This window comes from Stegostoma tigrinum, chromosome 47, assembly GCF_030684315.1.
Source record: "Stegostoma tigrinum isolate sSteTig4 chromosome 47, sSteTig4.hap1, whole genome shotgun sequence".
In the NCBI taxonomy this organism is placed as follows: domain Eukaryota; kingdom Metazoa; phylum Chordata; class Chondrichthyes; order Orectolobiformes; family Stegostomatidae; genus Stegostoma; species Stegostoma tigrinum.
In genome coordinates this window covers 4,419,445-4,440,875 of record NC_081400.1, presented here as the reverse complement: position 1 = coordinate 4,440,875, position 21,431 = coordinate 4,419,445, and the positions used below count along the sequence as shown (strand labels likewise).

At 53.2% G+C, this 21,431-nt stretch overlaps 2 protein-coding genes across 5 annotated transcripts in view; one reads left to right on the top strand and one right to left on the bottom strand.

Annotated features, from left to right (window-relative positions):
• The window catches only part of cgnb (cingulin b), an 82,566-nt gene that overhangs the window by 57,531 nt on the left and 3,604 nt on the right, over nucleotides 1-21,431 (bottom strand). The gene's annotated exons all lie outside the window — the stretch shown is intronic.
• LOC125449672 (tropomyosin alpha-3 chain) overlaps nucleotides 8,578-21,431 on the top strand; it is a 53,142-nt gene continuing 40,288 nt past the window's right edge. For 2 of the 4 annotated variants that reach the window (XM_048525534.2, XM_048525532.2), the window contains exons 1-2: nucleotides 8,578-8,921; nucleotides 13,367-13,492. In XM_048525534.2, the coding sequence (XP_048381491.1) occupies nucleotides 8,808-8,921; nucleotides 13,367-13,492 (240 nt within the window). In that variant the 5' untranslated portion in view covers nucleotides 8,578-8,807. The remainder of the gene's footprint in view (nucleotides 8,922-13,366; nucleotides 13,493-21,431) is intronic. The other 2 variants (XM_048525533.2, XM_048525531.2) reach the window with 2 other exon arrangements.

Sequence of the window (21,431 nt, the reverse complement as noted above, 5' to 3'; positions counted from 1 at the left end):
ACCAGCGGAGGCTTGGGGACCGCTTTGCAGAACACCAGCGGAGGCTTGGGGACCGCTTTGCAGAACACCTCCGCTCAGTTCGCAAAAAACAACTGCACCTCCCAGTCGCAAACCATTTCCACTCCCCCTCCCATTCTCTTGATGACATGTCCATCATGGGCCTCCTGCACTGCCACAATGATGCCACCCGAAGGTTGCAGGAACAGCAACTCATATTCCGCCTGGGAACCCTGCAGCCATATGGTATCAATGTGGACTTCACCAGTTTCAAAATCTCCCCTTCCCCTACTGCATCCCTCAACCAGCCCAGTTCGTCCCCTCCCCCCACTGCACCACACAACCAGCCCAGCTCTTCCCCCCACCCACTGCATCCCAAAACCAGTCCAACCTGTCTCTGCCTCCCTAACCGGTTCTTCCTCTCACCCATCCCTTCCTCCCACCCCAAGCCGCACCCCCAGCTACCTACTAACCTCATCCCACCTCCTTGACCTGTCCGTCTTCCCTGGACTGACCTATCCCCTCCCTACCTCCCCACCTATATTCTCTCCACCTATCTTCTTTACTCTCCATCTTCGGTCCGCCTCCCCCCCTCTCCCTATTTATTCCAGTTCCCTCCCCCCATCCCCCTCTCTGATGAAGGGTCTAGGCCCGAAACGTCAGCTTTTGTGCTCCTGAGATGCTGCTTGGCCTGCTGTGTTCATCCAGCCTCACATTTTATTATAGCGGATGAAAATTTTGTTCTTTTCTTGGATGCAACGCTCTGATCTGGAATGTGCTGTGTGAAGGGACGGTGGGAGCAAGATTCGACAGGACTTTTTCAGGAAAAGTGGGAAGGGGGGTAGAAATTGCAGAAATAGTGGAGGGTGAAATCTCAGCTCAGTTAGAAGGAAGTGGTGGTTTATGCAGGATGCATTCCCTGTTCGCTGTTGGATGGAGACAGAGCACAGGGGAAATATTTGTTCATTTATTTATTTGCTTCCTTTGATTTTGCTTGAGTCTATTCCTATTTTGGCCTCCTGTAATCCTTGTCCAAAATGGTTGATTGGGACAGAGAGACATTTTTTTGCTCGTTTTTGTTCTTGCCCAGCGTAATAAGTTTTTACTTTAGTTTAACAAAATCAAGGCAGCTTTTATTCCTTGTTTCAAAAGAACAGAGGGGGCTTTGCTTGGTGTTTCACCCGGTGCTGTTCCTGACCTGGGAGTATCTAGTGGGGGCAATCTTGTTTTTTTTTTACTGTTTACACCTTTTGTATGAAAGAGTGGGGAGAATGCAGTAAGGCTAAACTGATCAGCGCTCCGTCATTCATCCAGTAAACCAACTACATTATACGACACAGGGCAACCAGGATATAACAGAAAGTTGAGAAAGCTACTGGGCACCCAGACTTTAATCCTGTATTCTGAAGGAGTTTCAAGTTAACTATACGTCGGTCTCAAGCTGCTCTCCGTTGCTTTCTGCCCCCATTTTTGTACTCTATTTGTTGCTTCACTACTTGGGCCAAAGAACAGCAGATGGGGTTTAATTTAGATAAACGTGAGTACTGCATTTTGGAAAGGCAAACCAGTACGGGACTTATACACTTATTGTGGGGAGTGTTGCTGAACAAAGAGACCTTGGGGTGCAGGTTCATAGTCCCATGAGGGTGAAGTCGCAGGTAGGCAGGGACGTGAGGAAGGTGTTCGGTACGCTTGCCTTTATTGGTCAGTGCATGGAGCACAGGAGTTAGGAGGGTCATGTTGAAGCTGTAAAGGACATCAGTTAGGGTCACTTTTGGAATACTATGTGTATTCTGGTCTCCTCACTACAGGAAGGATGTTGTGAAACTTGAAAGGGTCCGGAGAAGATTTACATAGATGTTAAACAAAAACAAAGTTACTGGTAAAGCCCAGCAGGTCTGGCAGCATCTGTGAAGGAAGAAACAGAGTTAACGCTCATCAGAACAGGTAGACAGGGTCAGGGTCACCGGACCCGAAACGTTAGCTCTGTTTCTTCCTTCACAGATGCTGCCAGACCTGCGGGGCTTTTCCACCAACTTTGTTTTTATTCCTGATTTACAGCATCCGCACTTCTTCCAGTTTTTATTTACACTGATGTTGCCAGGGTTGGAGGGTTTGTGCTACAGGGAGAGGCTGAATAGGCTGGGGCTATTTTCCTGGAGCATCAGAGGCTGACGGGTGACCTTACTGGGGTTTATAAAATCATGAGGGACATGGATAGTGTGAATAGTCAAGGACTTTACCCCCGGGGCGGGAGAGACCAAAGCTCAAGGGTGTAGGTTTAAGGTGAGAGGGGAAAGATTTTAAAGGGACCTAAGGGGCAACTTTTTCACGCAGAGGGTGGTGTGTGTATGGAACGAGCTGCCAGAGGAAGTGGTGGGGACTGGTACAGTTACAACATTTAAAAAGGCATCTGGATGGAGACATGGACGGGAAGGGTTTAGAGGGATATGGGCTAAATGCTGGCAAATGGGACTGGATTAATTTAGGACATTTGGTTGGCATGGATGAGTTGGACCGAAGGGTCTGATTCTGTGCTCTACAACCCATGACTTTTGATGGGAAAAGATTGATTGAGGATATCTGATCAGCACAGATGATTTGGACCAAACAGTCTGCTTGTGTGCTGTACAGCTCTATGGGTCTACTGTTTGTGCCCGCCAACGCCACTCCCTCTCAATCTCCAAAGCCCTCCTCCCTATGTCTGTCTATTCCTGAAATGTTAACTCTTGAGTTGCCCCCCCACCCCCTGCCCCCCCCCCAAGATGCTGCCAGACCCTCTGAGCTTTCTCAGTGGTTCTGTCTTTTCGTTTCTATTCTTGGCCTCTTTAACAGCCTTAATTGGCCACTTTGCAGCCCTCTGTCTTCTCTCTCTGTCACACGCAGGGCGTCCCAAGCCCCGCTGCCACCCACCTGTTGCAGTGCCCGAATGCCAGCTGGAGGCTTCCAATGTCATTCAGTCGCCGTCGCCAGTCTGTGGGGTGGCACGGCGAACGAAACAGCCTTTTATGGAGCTTTGAGGCCTGGAAATAGCCTGTTCTTTCAGCCTGCTGTAATCCATTGCCCAAACCCTCAGCTATGCACGACCTTATCATGAGTGAACATCCGTCACAGAGCTTGCCAGTAAAGTGAGACTGAACAATGAGCGGCCGATTTATGCTTCCTTTTTTTAGACGTCTGCATCAGCTCCTCATTGTATCTCTCTCTACTCACCCTCCCCCACAAAAGAGAGCCCAGACATTTCTTTTAGATGGCTGTGCTCTACCGAGTGAGGAGCACTCCCAGGACAAGGGATAGCACAAGGTTAGAAATAGACTAAAGCTCCCTCTACACTATCCCCCCTCGCAATTAAACACTGCCAGAACAGGAACAGCACGGGGTTAGATACAAAGTAAGGCTCTCTCTACACTGTCCCCCTTCAAACACTTCCAGGTACAGGGACAGCATAGGGTTAGATTCAGACTAAAGCTCTCTCTATACTGTTTCCCATCAAACACTCCCAGGCACAGGGACAGCATGGGGTCAGATATAGAGTAAAGCCTCCTCTACGCTTTTCCCACATCAAACACTCTCAGGCACAGGGACAGCACGGGGTTAGATATAGAGTAAAGCCTCCTCTACGCTTTTCCCCCATCAAACACTCCCAGGCACAGGGACAGCACGGGGTTAGAGTCAGAGTAAAGCTCCTTTTACACTATCCCCCATCGAACATTCCCAGGACAGAGACAGGACGGGGTTAGGTACTGGGTTGAAATCCTGGATATCCTTCCTTCATGGTATTGCCCATCTACGTACTGCACATGGACTGCAGCGGTTCAAGAAGGCAGGTCATCACCACTTCTCAAAGGGGCAACTAGAGAAGGGCAATAGATGCTGGTCCATGCCCCCACAAGTGAATTAAAAAAAAACTCCCTCTCTAACAATAGAGCCTTTCCTGAGATAAGGAAACCAAAACTGTACTCCAAGTGCAGTCTTAGCAACATAATCGAAGCAATACAGAACTGGCTCGATGGTAGGAGACAGAAGGTAGTGGTAGAGGGTTGATTTTCAGACTGGAGTCTTGTGACCAGTAGTGTGCCACAAGGATGAGTGTGGGGTCCACAGCTTTTCATCTTTTACATAAATGGTTTGGATGTGAACATAGGAGGTATGGTTAGTAAGTTTGCAGATGACACTAAAGTTGAAGGTGTAGCAGGCAGCGAAGAAGGTTACCTCAGAGTACAATGGGCCGAGGAGTGACAGACAAATTTAATTTAGACAAATGTGAGGTGCTGCATTTTGGAAAGGCAAATCAGGGCAGGACTTATACACATAATGGTCAGGTCTTGGGGAGTTGAGCTGAACAAAGAGATCTCGGAGTGCAGGCTCATACTCCCTTGAAAGTGTGGTCATAAGTAGACAGGGTGGTGAAGAAGGTGTTTGGTACAGTCGCCTTTATTGGTCAGTGCATTGAGTGTAGGAGTTAAGAGGTCATGTTGCAGCTGTATAGGATATTAGTTAGGCCATTTTTGGAATAATTCTGGTCTCCCTCCTACAGGATGTTGTGAAACTAGAAAGGGTTCAGGAAACTTTACAAGGATGTAGCAGAGTTTGAGCGATCGTGAGAGGCTGGGGCTAATTTCTCTGAAGCATCAGAGGCTGAGGGGTGACCTTATAGAGGTTTATAAAATCATGGGGGGCATGGATGGGGGTGAGTAACCAAGGTCTTTTCCCCCAGGGCAGAGGAGTCCAAAACTAGAGGGGCAGAGGTTTAAGGTGAGAGGGGAAATATTTAAAAGGGACCAAAGGAGCAACATTTTCAGGCAGAGGGTGGTGTATTTACAGAATGAGGAAGTGGTAGAGGCTGGTACAATGACAACATTTAAAAGGCATCTGGCTCGGTACTTGGATAGAAAGGGTTTAGAGGGATATGGGCCAAATGCTGGCAAATGGAACCAGATGAATTTAGGCTAATCTGGGTTGGCACGGACAGGTCGGGCTGAAAGGTGTCGTACGTCTCTGTGACTCAAAGGCTTCATGACTCCTGGAGTCAGAAATGGGGGCAGACACCCAGCCAAGATGGCTTCCAGAGTGAAGGAGCCAAGTTGCTCCGAATGTTCCTGTGTCAAGAACGGGCATGAGGTGCACTGCAAGGCAGTCAGCAGCGAAATACAAAAGGAATACAGCCTTGGGGGACATCATCACAATCTATTTGTGCTCACGGGCGTCAATGTGTTGTGACAGCTGCTGGCCAGATTCCTGCTGGGGCTTTATTTTTGACTGACTGAGATAACTTGACAGGAATAGATCCACCTTAACCTATTGTAAAAACCTTCTGGCACAGGGGTTAGATGGTGGGCAGCTTGATCAGATGTAGCTCAGAAAGTAAACCCACCCTAAAATATTCCAGGCAACCGCTGTGGGAAGTATCCTTTGTATAAAGGATTTGGGTGCGAATATAGGAGGAATGGTTAGTAAGTTTGCAGATGACACCGAAATTGGTGCTGTAGCGGACAGGGAAGAAGGTTACCCCAAAGCCCAGCAGGATCTTGATCAGAAGGGGCCGAGGAGCAGCAGACGGTGTTTAATTGAGATAAATGTGAAATGTGGCGTTTGGTAATGCAAATCAGGGCAGGACTTATACACTTAATGGTAAGGTCCTGGGGGAGTGTTGCTGAACAGAGGTGCCTTGGAGTGCACGTTCATAGCTCCTCACAAGTGGAGCTGCAGGTAGACAGGGCAGTGAAGGTGTTTGGTACGCTTGCCTTTATTGGTCAGAGCTTTGAGTACAGGGAGTTGGGAGGGCCATGTTGCAGCTGTACAGGACATTGGTTAGGGCTACTACTGGAATACTGCATTCAATTCTGGTCTCCCTGCTGTAGGAAAGATGTTGCTAAACTAGAAAGGGTGCAGAAAAGATTTACAAAGATATTTGCTGGGCTTGAAAGGTTGGAGCTGTAGGGATCTGTTTCCGCGCTGTACAACTCTACCTTCCTTCTTGAAGCCTGAAAGTACTTGACCTCACCCACACATTGGGATTCACTGGCAAGGCTGGTACTTGTTATCCTACCGTAATGCGAGGGAGTTCTGGACTTCCTCCCAGCAACAGCGACGATACAGCTACAAGCAGAGAGGCTGTGTGGATAGCAGCGGGGAGAAAGGGAAGGAGCGATACTCCTGCGCATGCTCACTGCCCTCACCGAGCCCAGAGGGCACAGACTTGGCCGGGTGGGGGCTGACGGAGGACCCATTGGCTGTCCGCCCAGATGCCGGCTAAAGAATGGCCAGAAAACTGGCCTCCCCCGTGTCAGGAAGGGCACCACAACATAGGATTGGGAAGAGGCCCTTCAGTCCCTTCAACAGAGTCCACCATTCAATGAGCATGGAGGGTATGCGTTACAAGGAGAGGCTGAGATTATTCCCTGAGTTCGAAGGCTGGCCTTATTGACGTTTATTAAATCATGACGGGTTTAGATATGATGAATGGCAGGTGACATTTCCTTAGACTAGGGGCAAGACTAGGGGGCATGTTTTTAAGGTGAGAAAAGGACACAAGGGGCAAGTTTTTATTTACACAGACAGCGGTTCGTGCGTGGAATGAACATCCTGAGGAAGCGGTGGATGCAGGCGTAGTTACAACATTTAAAGGACATTTGAATAAGTACATTAATAGGAAGGGTTTGGAGGGATATGGGCCAGGAGCAGGCAGGTGGGAGCTAGTTTAGTTTGGGATTAGGGCCGGCATGGACTGGTTGGCTCGAAGGGTCTGTTTTGTGCATTGGGTCTATAAGAACACTGCACCATTCCCTTAGCTCTATCCACTCACTGTGGTTCTAGACCACTTGCTGATCAAAAGCCTGCTCAGATTCAGCTTGCTTATTTTGACAAAATTGCTGGCATGACAACTGTTGTGGCGGGAATAATGTTGCAGGGACCCATGCCCCTTTGCTGGGTAAGTCCTCCTGACTTCACCCCCAAAGAAAAACCGAAAGAACTGCGGATGGTATAAATCAAGAACAAAATCAGAAGTTGCTGGAAAAGCTCAACAGGTCTGGCAGCATCTGTGAACAAAAGATCAGAGTAAATGTTTCGGGTCTGGCGACCCTTCCTCAATGACCTTTCACCTCCAAAAGGCCTGGTTCACATTTCAAGCTCCTGCCCTAATAGTCCCCCCAGGGTTCGATTCCATCTTGGCAGTGCCTGCTCCCCCAGCATTGGCCCTCCCACAGTGCCAGCTCCCTCAGCACTGACCCTCCCACAGTGCCAGCTCCCTCAGCACTGACCCTCCCACAGTGCCCGCTCTACCAGCACTGACCCTCCGACAGTGCCCGCTCCATCAGCACTGACCCTCTGACAGTGCCCGCTCCATCAGCACTGACCCTCTCACAGTGCCAGCTCCCTCAGCACTGACCCTCCCACAGTGCCAGCTCCATCAGCACTGACCCTCTGACAGGGCCCGCTCTACCAGCACTGACCCTCCAACAGTGCCTGCTCCATCAGCACTGACAACCTGACAGTGCTCGCTCACTCAGCGCTGACCCCCCTGACAGTGCCCGCGCTCTCAGCACTAGCCCTTAGACAGTTCCTGCTCCCTCTGTGCGACCCTCGGACAGTGCCTGCTCCCTCAATGCTGACTCTCCGACAGTGCCAGCTCCCTCAGCGCTGACTCTCCGACAGTGCCAGCTCCCTCAGCGCTGACTCTCCTACAGTGACCGCTCCCTCAGCGCTGACCCTCTGATGGAGCTGCACCGTGCTGGCACTGGCCAGTCTGTCTTATTTGCTGCATTCTCTGGAACGGGTCTTGAACCTGTTAACTCCGATTCCGTGAGTGCTAACCTCGGAGCTCCAGCTGAGTTAGGCTGACATGTTAGATGCTTGCCTTGTGGACCTGGGTAAAGGTCAGATACAGTGCTTCTCAGTCCTCACCAAAGGTTGTGCCTTCAGTATTTCGTGGGGGGAGAAGAGGGGACCTGCTCCTGCAGGGAATTGGGGGAAAGAGAATGAGGGACTCACTCCTGTGAGGAGTGAGGTGGGGGGAGAATGGGGGACTCGATCCCGTGGGGAGTGGGGGGGGGGGGCGCAGAGAATGGGGGATTTGCTCCCACAGGGAGAATGGGGGACTCGCTCCTACGGGTAATGGGAGGGGTAGAATGGGGGACTCTCTGCCATGGGGATTTGGGGGAGAGGGGGGAGAATGGGGGATTCGCTCTAGTGGGGAGGAGGATGGGGAGGGGCCTTGCTCCCACAGGGAGTGTGGGGAGGAGAATGGGGGACTTGCTCCCTCGACGAGTCGGGGGAGAGTCAGGCCGGGGGAATGGGTTGAGGTGTCGAAAAGCTGAAAGAAGCCGAGCTTGGTATACATCAGAAGGTTATTCTGATTGGGTGCGGTGGAAGGGATTGAGTGATAGTTCCTGAGGTCGCTGACAGGGCTGAATGGTCCCCAACCAGGCTGTAAAAAAAAGCTTCTCAAGTCGGGCACCAGATGGAGTGTTAAAAGAAGAGTAAGGAGAGCAGCTGGCCTCTCTTTTAATAGAAAACAGTTGTCCACTGAAGTCAGAGGACGGCATCCAGCCAACCAATCATTGTCTGAACCTCGACAGTGTCCCACTGATTACTTAAAAATACTCCCAAGGTTGGGTTTCGGAGTCGAGGGGAGACTACATCAGTGTGGGAGAGCACAGGAGACTCACTGTACCACGGGCACCTTTTTCATCCTCTTCCTCTCTCTCTCTCTCTCGGTGCCCACCGGCGCTCACACACAGCTCGGCTGCCCTCGTCTGCCTCCGTTCCTCTTCCCCAGTCGTCGCCGAGGCCCACCGTACAAATCCAGAATGGAGGCCATCAAGAAGAAGATGCAGATGCTGAAGCTGGACAAGGAGAACGCCCTGGACAGGGCTGAGCAGGCTGAGGCAGACAAAAAGGCAGCAGAGGAGAGGAGCAAGCAGGTAAGGAGGGGGAGGCCTAGGCCTCATACTAGACACGACTCTGTCACTTCTAATTCAGTGGGAGCTCACTGGGCGGGATGTTGCGATAGCGAACGCAGTGCGACCCGTGCCACACATTCATTTAGACCCTCCGACAGTGCGGCGCTCCCTCAGCTCCGACCCTCCGACAGTGCGGCGCTCCCTCAGCACTGACCCTCTGACAGCGCCCGCTCCCTCAGCTCCGACCCTCTGACAGCGCCCGCTCCCTCAGCTCCGACCCTCCGACAGCGCCCGCTCCCTCAGCTCCGACCCTCCGACAGCGCCCGCTCCCTCAGCACTGACCCTCTGACAGCGCCCGCTCCCTCAGCACTGACCCTCAGACAGCGCCCGCTCCCTCAGCACTGACCCTCCGACAGCGCCCGCTCCCTCAGCACTGACCCTCCGACAGCGCCCGCTCCCTCAGCGCTGACCCTCCGACAGCGCCCGCTCCCTCAGCGCTGACCCTCCGACAGCGCCCGCTCCCTCAGCTCCGACCCTCCGACAGCGCCCACTCCCTCAGCTCCGACCCTCCGACAGCGCCCGCTCCCTCAGCTCCGACCCTCCGACAGTGCCCGCTCCCTCAGCTCCGACCCTCCGACAGCGCCCGCTCCCTCAGCACTGACCCTCCGACAGCGCCCGCTCCCTCAGCACTGACCCTCCGACAGCGCCCGCTCCCTCAGCTCCGACCCTCCGACAGCGCCCGCTCCCTCAGCACTGACCCTCCGACAGCGCCCGCTCCCTCAGCACTGACCCTCCGACAGTGCCCGCTCCCTCAGCTCCGACCCTCCGACAGTGCCCGCTCCCTCAGCTCCGACCCTCCGACAGCGCCCGCTCCCTCAGCACTGACCCTCCGACAGTGCCCGCTCCCTCAGCACTGACCCTCCGACAGTGCCCGCTCCCTCAGCGCTGACCCTCCGACAGTGCCCGCTCCCTCAGCTCCGACCCTCCGACAGCGCCCGCTCCCTCAGCACTGACCCTCCGACAGTGCCCGCTCCCTCAGCACTGACCCTCCGACAGTGCCCACTCCCTCAGCACTGACCCTCCGACAGTGCCCACTCCCTCAGCGCTGACCCTCCGACAGCGCCCGCTCCCTCAGCGCTGACCCTCCGACAGTGCCCGCTCCCTCAGCTCCGACCCTCCGACAGTGCCCGCTCCCTCAGCGCTGACCCTCCGACAGCGCCCGCTCCCTCAGCGCTGACCCTCCGACAGTGCCCGCTCCCTCAGCTCCGACCCTCCGACAGCGCCCACTCCCTCAGCTCCGACCCTCCGACAGCGCCCGCTCCCTCAGCTCCGACCCTCCGACAGTGCCCGCTCCCTCAGCTCCGACCCTCCGACAGTGTCCGCTCCCTCAGCACTGACTCTCCGACAGTGCCCGCTCCCTCAGCACTGACGCTCCGACAGCGCCCGCTCCCTCAGCACTGACCCTCCGACAGTGCCCGCTCCCTCAGCACTGACCCTCCGACAGTGTCCGCTCCCTCAGCACTGACCCTCCGACAGTGCCCGCTCCCTCAGCACTGACCCTCTGACAGTGCCCGCTCCCTCAGCACTGACCCTCCGACAGTGTCCGCTCCCTCAGCACTGACCCTCCGACAGTGTCCGCTCCCTCAGCACTGACCCTCCGACAGTGTCCGCTCCCTCAGCACTGACCCTCCGGCAGTGTCCGCTCCCTCAGCACTGACCCTCCGGCAGTGCCCGCTCCCTCAGCACTGACCCTCCGGCAGTGCCCGCTCCCTCAGCACTGACCCTCCGGCAGTGCCCGCTCCCTCAGCGCTGACCCTCCGACAGCGCCCGCTCCCTCAGCACTGACCCTCTGACACCTGCTCTCTCAGCGCTGACCCTCCGACAGCACAGAAACCCCAGATCTTTGCTTTGAAATGCTGAGTGGTTTTGCGTGCCTGGCTGAATTACCCCACACCAATCCTGCACTGGCACCTGCACTCACTATGCAGCGTCGTTGGCACAGAATGGTCATGGTTGGTAAGGTGACTGCTACAAGCATACTCTGTCTCAAGCCTGCACCTGAGAAGCTGCTCACAAGACTAGCCACAACTAGGGTAGGGCAGTAAAGTTGGTTTAGCCAACAACACCCACATTCCCCTAATTGATAAGCATAAAAATTGTGGGCTATCCAACTGTGGTGGGCATCACAGCAGAGTTCCAGCAGCTGCAGGGACATGTACTTCCACTCAGAAACGCTGGACAGTGATAGGAGAGGGTATCTGGGCTATCTCTGACCTTTAGGTGCTGAAGTCAGCTGTGGCGACCCAGGATAGCGCTGAATGCAATACACATTTGTGTGAAACAGGGCACATTCCAAAGCGAATGGCTGCAGTGAACATTAAACCCAAAGAAAGCCAAGCGAGAGCAGCGGAGATTTACTGGAAAGGCTTGGGGGATGAGGGCCTTCACTTGTGTGGACACTTAAACAAACTGCAAGCATTATTCTCAGAGCTGTGAAGGATAATGGCAGTTTTAACAGATCAGAGTTATGAGCGGACTTGGACAGAGTACAAAAAAACAGGTTCCTTCAACCGGCCACAAACAGAAAAATTGTGAAATATTTGTCAAATGGCAGCACAAGTCTTACTCAGTATGCTGTATCTCACTGTAACACTCTTACATATCCCACACTCCTTACTGTAACACTCCTGTATACCCCACACCCCACACTGTAACACTGGTATACCCCACACAGGGACACTCGGACATACCCCACACCCCTCGCTGTAACAACCCCCTCCCCGGATACCCCACACACCTCACTGTAACACTCTAATACACCCCACATACATCACTGTAATACTCTGACGTTTCCCACACCCCACACAGGAACACTCTGATATACCCCACGTCCCTCAGTGTAACACTGATATACCCCATACCCCTCACTGTAACATTTTGATGTTCCCCAACCCCACACAGGAACACTCTGATATACCCCACGTCCCTCAGTGTAACACTGATATACCCCACACCCCTCACTGTAACATTCTGATGTTCCCCAACCCCACACAGGAACACTCTGATCTACCCCATACCTCTCACTGTAACACTTACATACCCTAAAGCCCATACTATAACACTGATATACACCACACCCCACACCGTAACACCGATATCCCCCACACCGTAACACCGATATCCCCCACACCGTAACACCGATATCCACCACACCCCACACTGTACCACCGATATCCCCCACACTGTACCACCGATATCCCCCACACTGTACCACCGATATCCCCCACACTGTACCACCGATATCCCCCACACTGTACCACCGATATCCCCCACACTGTAACACCGATATCCCCCACACTGTAACACCGATATTCACCACACTGTAACACCGATATCCACCACACCCCACACTGTAACACCGATATCCCCCACACCGTAACACCGATATCCCCCACACCGTAACACCGATATCCCCCACACCCCACACCGTAACACCGATATCCCCCACACCGTAACACCGATATCCCCCACACCGTAACACCGATATCCACCACACCCCACACTGTAACACCGATATCCCCCACACTGTAACACCGATATCCCCCACACTGTAACACCGATATCCCCCACACTGTAACACCGATATCCACCACACTGTAACACCGATATCCACCACACTGTAACACCGATATCCACCACACCCCACACTGTAACACCGATATCCCCCACACTGTAACACCGATATCCCCCACACCCCACACCGTAACACCGATATCCCCCTCACCGTAACACCGATATCCCCCACCCCCCTCACTGTAACACAGATATCCCCCACCCCCCTCACTGTAACACTGATATCCCCCACCCCCCTCACTGTAACACCGATATCCCCCACACCCCACACTGTAACACCGATATCCCCCACACTGTAACACCGATATCCCCCACACTGTAACACCGATATCCCCCACACTGTAACAGCGATATCCCCCACACTGTAACACCGATATCCCCCACACCCCACACTGTAACACCGATATCCCCCACACCCCACACTGTAACACAGATATCCCCCACACCCCTCACTGTAACACTGATATCCCCCACACCCCTCACTGTAACACTGATATTCCCCACACCGTAACACCGATATCCCCCACACTGTAACACTGATATACACCACACCCCTCACTGTAACACTGATATACACCACACCCCTCACTGTAACATCGATATACACCACTGAATACTCTGATATACCCCACAGCCCTCACTGTAACACCGATATACACCACACCCCTCACTGTAACACTGATATACCCCACACTCTAACAATGATGTACAACATACCCCTCCCTGTAACACACTGATACTCCCTGCATCTGTGTAATCTTTAGCAATTTTTGCTGCTCCTGACCATGTTCTAAAGATTGCTGTTTCTTTTCCCCCTGCCTTGCCTGTGATAGCTGGAGGATGAGTTGGCGGCCATGCAGAAGAGGCTGAAGGGGACAGAGGATGAACTGGACAAGTACTCAGAGGCTCTCAAAGACGCTCAGGAGAAGCTGGAACTGGCTGAGAAGAAGGCTGCCGACGTGAGTGAGATATTAGAAGCAGCCACGATGATAGCGAATGGCTGGCTTCTGCTGCTGAAGTGCTTCCCTTCCCTAGCAAATTACATTTGATCACAAGACAGAGGCGTGGCTGGCTAGGCCAGTCCTAGAATTCCGACCGTGTAGAAAAAGAGGCCATTCGGCCCACTACAGTCACTCTCCAAACAGCATCCCACCCAGAATAACAAGGTGTGAAGCTGGATGAACACAGCAGGCCAAGCCGCATCTTAGGAGCAGGAAAGCTGACGTTTCGGGCCTAGACCCTGCTTCAGAAAGCATCCCACCCAGATCCATTACCAAAACAAAGAAAAAATTGAAGTGCATCTTTAGGCGTGAAGCATTCTGGGATACTATGACGTCAAGGAAGTGCAAACGCAATCCTTACCTGTCTTCTCAAACGGCTGTAACCATGGTGACCAGCTAGATTTATGATGACAGACAGGGGAAGGGACTGCTATCTCCATGTTGGCAGTCTTAATGACTTGGGAGCCATTTGGCCCCCGAAAATCTATACCTACACCCCCACGCCCACATTCCATAAGACCATGGCTGAGCTGGTCGAAGCCACAATGCCGCATCTCCCTCCCCTCGATAACCTTGTCTGTCAAGAATCCATCGACTTTCATTTTAAGGATACTGAATAATCCAGCAGTCCGAGGAAACTTGTGTTCCCACATTATACCTTCCAGTCATAGAGTTATAGAGCTGTACGGAGTGGAAACAGACCCTTTGGTCCAACTCATCCATGCCAACCAGATATCCTAAATTCATCTAGCCCCATCTGGCAGCGTTTGGCCCATATGCTTCTATCCTTCTAGTCATATCCCCAGCTGCCTCTTAAATGTTGTAACTGTACCAGCCTCCACCACTTCCTCTGGCAGCTCGTTCCATACACCCTCTGTGTGAAAAAGTTACTCCTTAGGTCCTTTTTAAATCTTGCCCCTCTCACCTTAAACCTATGCCCCTCTAGTTTTAAGCTCCCTTAACCTGGAAAAAACGTCTTGGCTGTTCACCCTGTCCATGCCCCTCATGATTTTATAAACCTCTATAAGGTCACTCCCTCAGCTTCCGGTGATCCAGGGAAAATAGCCCCAGTCTATCCAGCCTCCCCTTGTCGTTCCAACATCCTTGCAATTCTTTTCTGCAATCTTCCAAGTTTAACAACATCCTTCCTATAGCTGGGAGACCAGAATTGAACACACTATTCCAAAAGCGGTCTAACCGATGTCCTGTATAGCCGCAACATGGCCTCCCAACTCCAACACTCAATGCACTGGCTAATAAAGGCAAGCGTACCGAACACCTTCCTCGCTGCCCTGTCTACCTGCGACTCCACTTCCAAGGAGCTCTGATGGCGAATCCAACCCAAGAACAAAGAACAACCAGCACAGGAAGAGGCCCCATAACCCACCAAGACTGTACAGACACATGATGCCTTTCTAAATTAAAGCCCTTTTGCCCCTACGTGGCCCATAGCCCTCTATTCCCTGCCTATTCATACATCTGCCGAGATGCCTCTTGAACATCGTTATTGTATCTGGCTCCACCATCTCCTCTGGCAGCATATTCCAGGTACTTACCACCCTCTGTGCCTTTCGCACCTCCTGTAAACTTAACTCCTTTTAGCTAAAACCTGGTTCCCCTAAAAGTTGGCATTTCTATCCTGGGAAAAAGCCTCCCAACTATCCATTGTATCCAAACATCCAGGCTGCTCCTTGAGATACCTGTGAGTAGCCAGTTGTTACTTCCAACCATCTTGGGCCGTACATCCTCAGAGTAACAGCTGTCACAATGGGGGGATGTGGGCTTAGGCATTTGGGACGCAGGCAGAGATCGCCAATCGAGCGAGTGCACCCCAGGAGCGACACCAGGGGCCGCACGCAGCCTGGAAATCAACCCCACCCCGGGAAGAGCCGAGATGCCGAAACAGCCCAACGTTGGCATCCTGACGCAGTTCACCTTCCTCTGCGAGCTGGCCATAGTTCCACACAGGGTGGGAAGGCATGGAGGGAGGGGTAGCAACAGAGGATGGCAGAGAAGGGAGAAGGCAAGGGGCATTTGGTCGCTTGATGCCAATCAATTAGATCTTGGGAGCCCTGTGCCCATCCACTCACCTTGCAGGCGATCCTTCAGCTGAGGCATTCGAGAAGGCATTGTGGTCATTTAATAAGCTGGGCCGAATGGCCTCTCTCTGTGAATCATAGGAAGACTTGCTTGCCTTCTGCAAGCGGGAATTTTTTTTTAAAAAACCCTTTGGCCTTTCAACCAGAATCTTAAACACACTCCCTACCCCAGAGGACAGTACAGACCTAGTCAATTTATTGAGTATAGGAGTTGGGAGGGTCATGTTGTGGCTCTGCAGGGCATTACTTAGGCCACTTTTGAAATCCTGCATTCAATTCTAGTCTCCCTGCTCTGGGGAGGATGTTGTGAAACTTGAAAGGGGGCAGAAAAGATTTACAAGGCTGTTCAATGGTTCACACGAAAGGGAGAGGCTGATTACGCTGGGGCTGTTTTCCCTGGAGCACAGAGGAGGAGGGGTGGACCTCATAGAGGTTCATAAAATCATGAGGGGCATGGATAGGGTGAATAGCCAAGGTCTTTTTCCCCAGGGTAGGGGAGTCCAGACCTAGAGGGGCACAGGCTTAAGCTGAGAGGAGAAAGATTTGAAAGGGACCTGACAGACAACTTTTTCACGCAGAGGGTGGTGCGTGTGTGGAACGAGCTGCCAGAGGAAGTGGGTGGAGGCTGGTACAATTACAACATTTAAAAGGCATCTGGATGGGCACATGAATAGGAAGGGGTTAGAGGGATAGGGGCCAAATGCTGGCAAATGGGACCAGATTAATTTAGGATGTCTGGTCAGTGTGGGCAAGTTGGAACAAAGGGGCTGCTTCTGGGCTGCACAGCTCTATGACTCTAAATGGGACCAGATTAATTTAGAATATCTGGTCAGCGTGGGCAAGTTGGATTAAATGGTCTGTTTCCGAGCTGCACATCTATGCCTCAAGTCATGGAGTACATTCAAGGCAGAAATCAATGGATGTCACGGATATCAAGGGATAAGCTGATTAATTGGAGTTAGAATTAGCTTTATTATCACATGTACTCAAATTAGAACAGTGAAAAGTTTATAAGTTGCCACTGCACCATCTTAAGTATAAAGGTACAGCTTCTGCAGGATGATACAGGGAACAGCACTGAGGAGATGGCCAATATGGTCCAGAAGGGAGGAGCAGGCTGGTGGAACTGATTAGCCTACTCTTCCTGCTATGTTCCCATATGAATGAGACCATTCAGCCCCTCGATCGCGTTTCACCATCCAAGAAGGATGACAGTTCACCTACACTCCAAACTCTGTCTACCTGACATGCCTCCACACCCCTAAGGCAGGACACGTATCTTGCGATTTCCCCCAGTGGGCAAACTCACTGGTGCATGAGGACGCATTCCACCAAGGACGAGGATGGAATGCCATCAAAATAGCAAACGTGTCATCGCTATTAAGGTCATAACTGCATTCCACCTTCCTGTGCATTGTTCTGAGCAGCTGGTGCGATAGGTTACCAGGGAACAGCAGGACGAGATTCCTGGGAGGTCTGTCTTTTGACGTCAAAACACATTCTGGTGAACATCACTCACGAATGCCCCTGACACTGCCTTGAACCTTCCCCATCAAGTAGTAAACTATTTCCACAACAGCCAGTGTGATTTAGTGACAAATGCTCCGAATACTTAAAATGTTCCCATCTCCAAATGTTTTGACTGTAGGCCCTGGAAAATGCTCAAAGGTTGAAATCACCGATTCGAATGTGTGTGTGTGTATACATGTGTATCCCTCTGTGTATGTGTGCGTGCATGCGAGTGTGTCTGTGTGCATGTGAGTGTCCGTGATCCCTCTGAGTGTGTGCATACACACATGCATGTGTCTGTGCATGTGCATGTGTGTGTGTGCGTGTGTGCAAATGTGCAACTCATAGCGTTATACTGCACAGAAACACACTCTTCGATTCAATTCCTAAAGTAATCTAGACCCATTTGCTGACAGAGATAATAGGAACTGCAGATGCTGGAGAATTCCAAGATAATAAAATGTGAGGCTGGATGAACACAGCAGGCCAAGCAGCATCTCAGGAGCACAAAAGCTGACGTTTCGGGCCTAGACCCTTCATCAGAGAGGGGGATGGGGAGAGGGAGCTGGAATAAATAGGGAGAGAGGGGGAGGCGGACCGAAGATGGAGAGAAAAGAAGATAGGTGGAGAGGAGAGTATAGGTGGGGAGGTAGGGAGGGGATAGGTCAGTCCAGGGAAGACGGACAGGTCAAGGAGGTGGGATGAGGTTAGTAGGTAGCTGGGGGTGCGGCTTGGTGGGGGAGGAAGGGATGGGTGAGAGGAAGAACCGGTTAGGGAGGCAGAGACAGGTTGGACTGGTTTTGGGATGCAGTGGGTGGAGGGGAAGAGCTGGGCTGGTTGTGTGGTGCAGTGGGGGGAGGGGACGAACTAGGCTGGTTTAGGGATGCAGTAGGGGAAGGGGAGATTTTGAAACTGGTGAAGTCCACATTGATACCATATGGCTGCAGGGTTCCCAGGCGGAATATGAGTTGCTGTTCCTGCAACCTTCGGGTGGCATCATTGTGGCAGTGCAGGAGGCCCATGATGGACATGTCATCTAGAGAATGGGAGGGGGAGTGGAAATGGTTTGCGACTGGGAGGTGCAGTTGTTTATTGCGAACTGAGCGGAGGTGTTCTGCAAAGCGGTCTCCAAGCCTCCGCTTGGTTTCCCCAATGTAGAGGAAGCCACACCGGGTACAGTGGATGCAGTATACCACATTGGCAGATGTGCAGGTGAACCTCTGCTTAATGTGGAATGTCATCTTGGGGCCTGCGATAGGGGTGAGAGAGGAGGTGTGGGGGCAAGTGTAGCATTTCCTGCGGTTGCAGGGGAAGGTGCCGGGTGTGGTGGGGTTGGAGGGCAGTGTGGAGCAAACAAGGGAGTCACGGAGAGAGTGGTCTCTCCGGAAAGCAGACAGGGGAGGGGATGGAAAAATGTCTTGGGTGGTGGGGTCGGATTGTAAATGGCGGAAGTGTCGGAGGATGATGCGTTGTATCCGGAGGTTGGTAGGGTGGTGTGTGAGAACGAGGGGGATCCTCTTAGGGCGGTTGTGGCGGGGGCGGGGTGTGAGGGATGTGTTGCGGGAAATACGGGAGACGCGGTCAAGGGCGTTCTCGATCACTGTGGGGGGAAAGTTGCAGTCCTTAAAGAACTTGGACATCTGGGATGTGCGGGAGTGGAATGTCTTATCATGGGAGCAGATGTGGCGGAGGCGGAGGAATTGGGAATAGGGGATGGAATTTTTTCAGGAGGGTGGGTGGGAGGAGGTGTATTCTAGGTAGCTGTGGGAGTCGGTGGGCTTGAAATGGACATCAGTTACAAGCTGGTTGCCTGAGATGGAGACTGAGAGGTCCAGGAAGGCGAGGGATGTGCTGGAGATGGCCCAGGTGAACTGAAGGTTGGGGTGGAAGGTGTTGGTGAAGAGGATGAACTGTTCGAGCTCCTCTGGGGAGCAAGAGGCGGCGCCGATACAGTCATCAATGTACCGTAGGAAGAGGTGGGGTTTGGGGCCTGTGTAGGTGCGGAAGAGGGACTGTTCCACGTAACCTACAAAGAGGCAGGCATAGCTGGGGCCCATGCGGGTGCCCATGGCCACCCCCTTAGTCTGTAGGAAGTGGGAGGAGTCAAAAGAGAAGTTGTTGAGTGTGAGGACGAGTTCAGCTAGGCGGATGAGAGTGTCGGTGGAGGGGGACTGGTCGGGCCTGCGGGACAGGAAGAAGCGGAGGGCCTTGAGGCCATCTCCATGTGGAATGCAGGTGTACAGGGACTGGACGTCCATGGTGAATATGAGGTGTTGGGAGCCAGGGAATTGGAAGTCCTGGAGGAGGTGGAGGGCGTGGGTGGTGTCACGGACGTAGGTGGGGAGTTCCTGGACCAAAGGGGAGAAAATGGAGTCCAGATAGGTGGAGATGAGTTCGGTGGGGCAGGAGCAGGCTGAGACGATGGGTCGACCAGGGCAGGCAGGTTTGTGGATTTTGGGAAGGAGATAGAAACGGGCCGTGCGGGGTTGGGGAACAATGAGGTTGGAGGCTGTGGGTGGGAGGTCCCCTGAGGTGATGAGGTCGTGAATGGTGTTGGAGATGATGGTTTGGTGCTCGGGTGTGGGGTCATGATCGAGGAGGCGGTAGGAGGTGGTGTCGGAGAGTTGGCGTCTGGCCTCGGCGATGTAGAGGTCAGTGCGCCATACTACCACTGCGCCACCCTTGTCTGCGGGTTTGATGGTGAGGTTGGGGTTGGAGCGGAGGGCTGCCCGTTCTGCGGGGGAGAGGTTGGAGTGGGTGAGAGGGGTGGAGAGGTTGAGGCGGTTAATGTCTCGACGGCAGTTGGAGATGAAGAGGTCGAGGGAGGGTAGGAGGCCTGGGGGTGGGGTCCAGGAGGAGGACTCCTCCTGGACCCCACCCCCAGGCCTCCTACCCTCCCTCGACCTCTTCATCTCCAACTGCCGTCGAGACATTAACCGCCTCAACCTCTCCACCCCTCTCACCCACTCCAACCTCTCCCCCGCAGAACGGGCAGCCCTCCGCTCCCTCCGCTCCAACCCCAACCTCACCATCAAACCCGCAGACAAGGGTGGCGCAGTGGTAGTATGGCGCACTGACCTCTACATCGCCGAGGCCAGACGCCAACTCTCCGACACCACCTCCTACCGCCTCCTCGATCATGACCCCACACCCGAGCACCAAACCATCATCTCCAACACCATTCACGACCTCATCACCTCAGGGGACCTCCCACCCACAGCCTCCAACCTCATTGTTCCCCAACCCCGCACGGCCCGTTTCTATCTCCTTCCCAAAATCCACAAACCTGCCTGCCCTGGTCGACCCATCGTCTCAGCCTGCTCCTGCCCCACCGAACTCATCTCCACCTATCTGGACTCCATTTTCTCCCCTTTGGTCCAGGAACTCCCCACCTACGTCCGTGACACCACCCACGCCCTCCACCTCCTCCAGGACTTCCAATTCCCTGGCCCCCAACACCTCATATTCACCATGGACGTCCAGTCCCTGTACACCTGCATTCCACATGGAGATGGCCTCAAGGCCCTCCGCTTCTTCCTGTCCCGCAGGCCCGACCAGTCCCCCTCCACCGACACTCTCATCCGCCTAGCTGAACTCGTCCTCACACTCAACAACTTCTCTTTTGACTCCTCCCACTTCCTACAGACTAAGGGGGTGGCCATGGGCACCCGCATGGGCCCCAGCTATGCCTGCCTCTTTGTAGGTTACGTGGAACAGTCCCTCTTCTGCACCTACACAGGCCCCAAACCCCACCTCTTCCTATGGTACATTGATGACTGTATCGGCGCCGCCTCTTGCTCCCCAGAGGAGCTCGAACAGTTCATCCACTTCACCAACACCTTCCACCCCAACCTTCAGTTCACCTGGGCCATCTCCAGCACATCCCTCGCCTTCCTGGACCTCTCAGTCTCCATCTCAGGCAACCAGCTTGTAACTGATGTCCATTTCAAGCCCACCGACTCCCACAGCTACCTAGAATACACCTCCTCCCACCCACCCTCCTGAAAAAATTCCATCCCCTATTCCCAATTCCTCCGCCTCCGCCACATCTGCTCCCACGATAAGACATTCCACTCCCGCACATCCCAGATGTCCAAGTTCTTTAAGGACCGCAACTTTCCCCCCACAGTGATCGAGAACGCCCTTGACCGCGTCTCCCGTATTTCCCGCAACACATCCCTCACACCCCGCCCCCGCCACAACCGCCCTAAGAGGATCCCCCTCGTTCTCACACACCACCCTACCAACCTCCGGATACAACGCATCATCCTCCGACACTTCCGCCATTT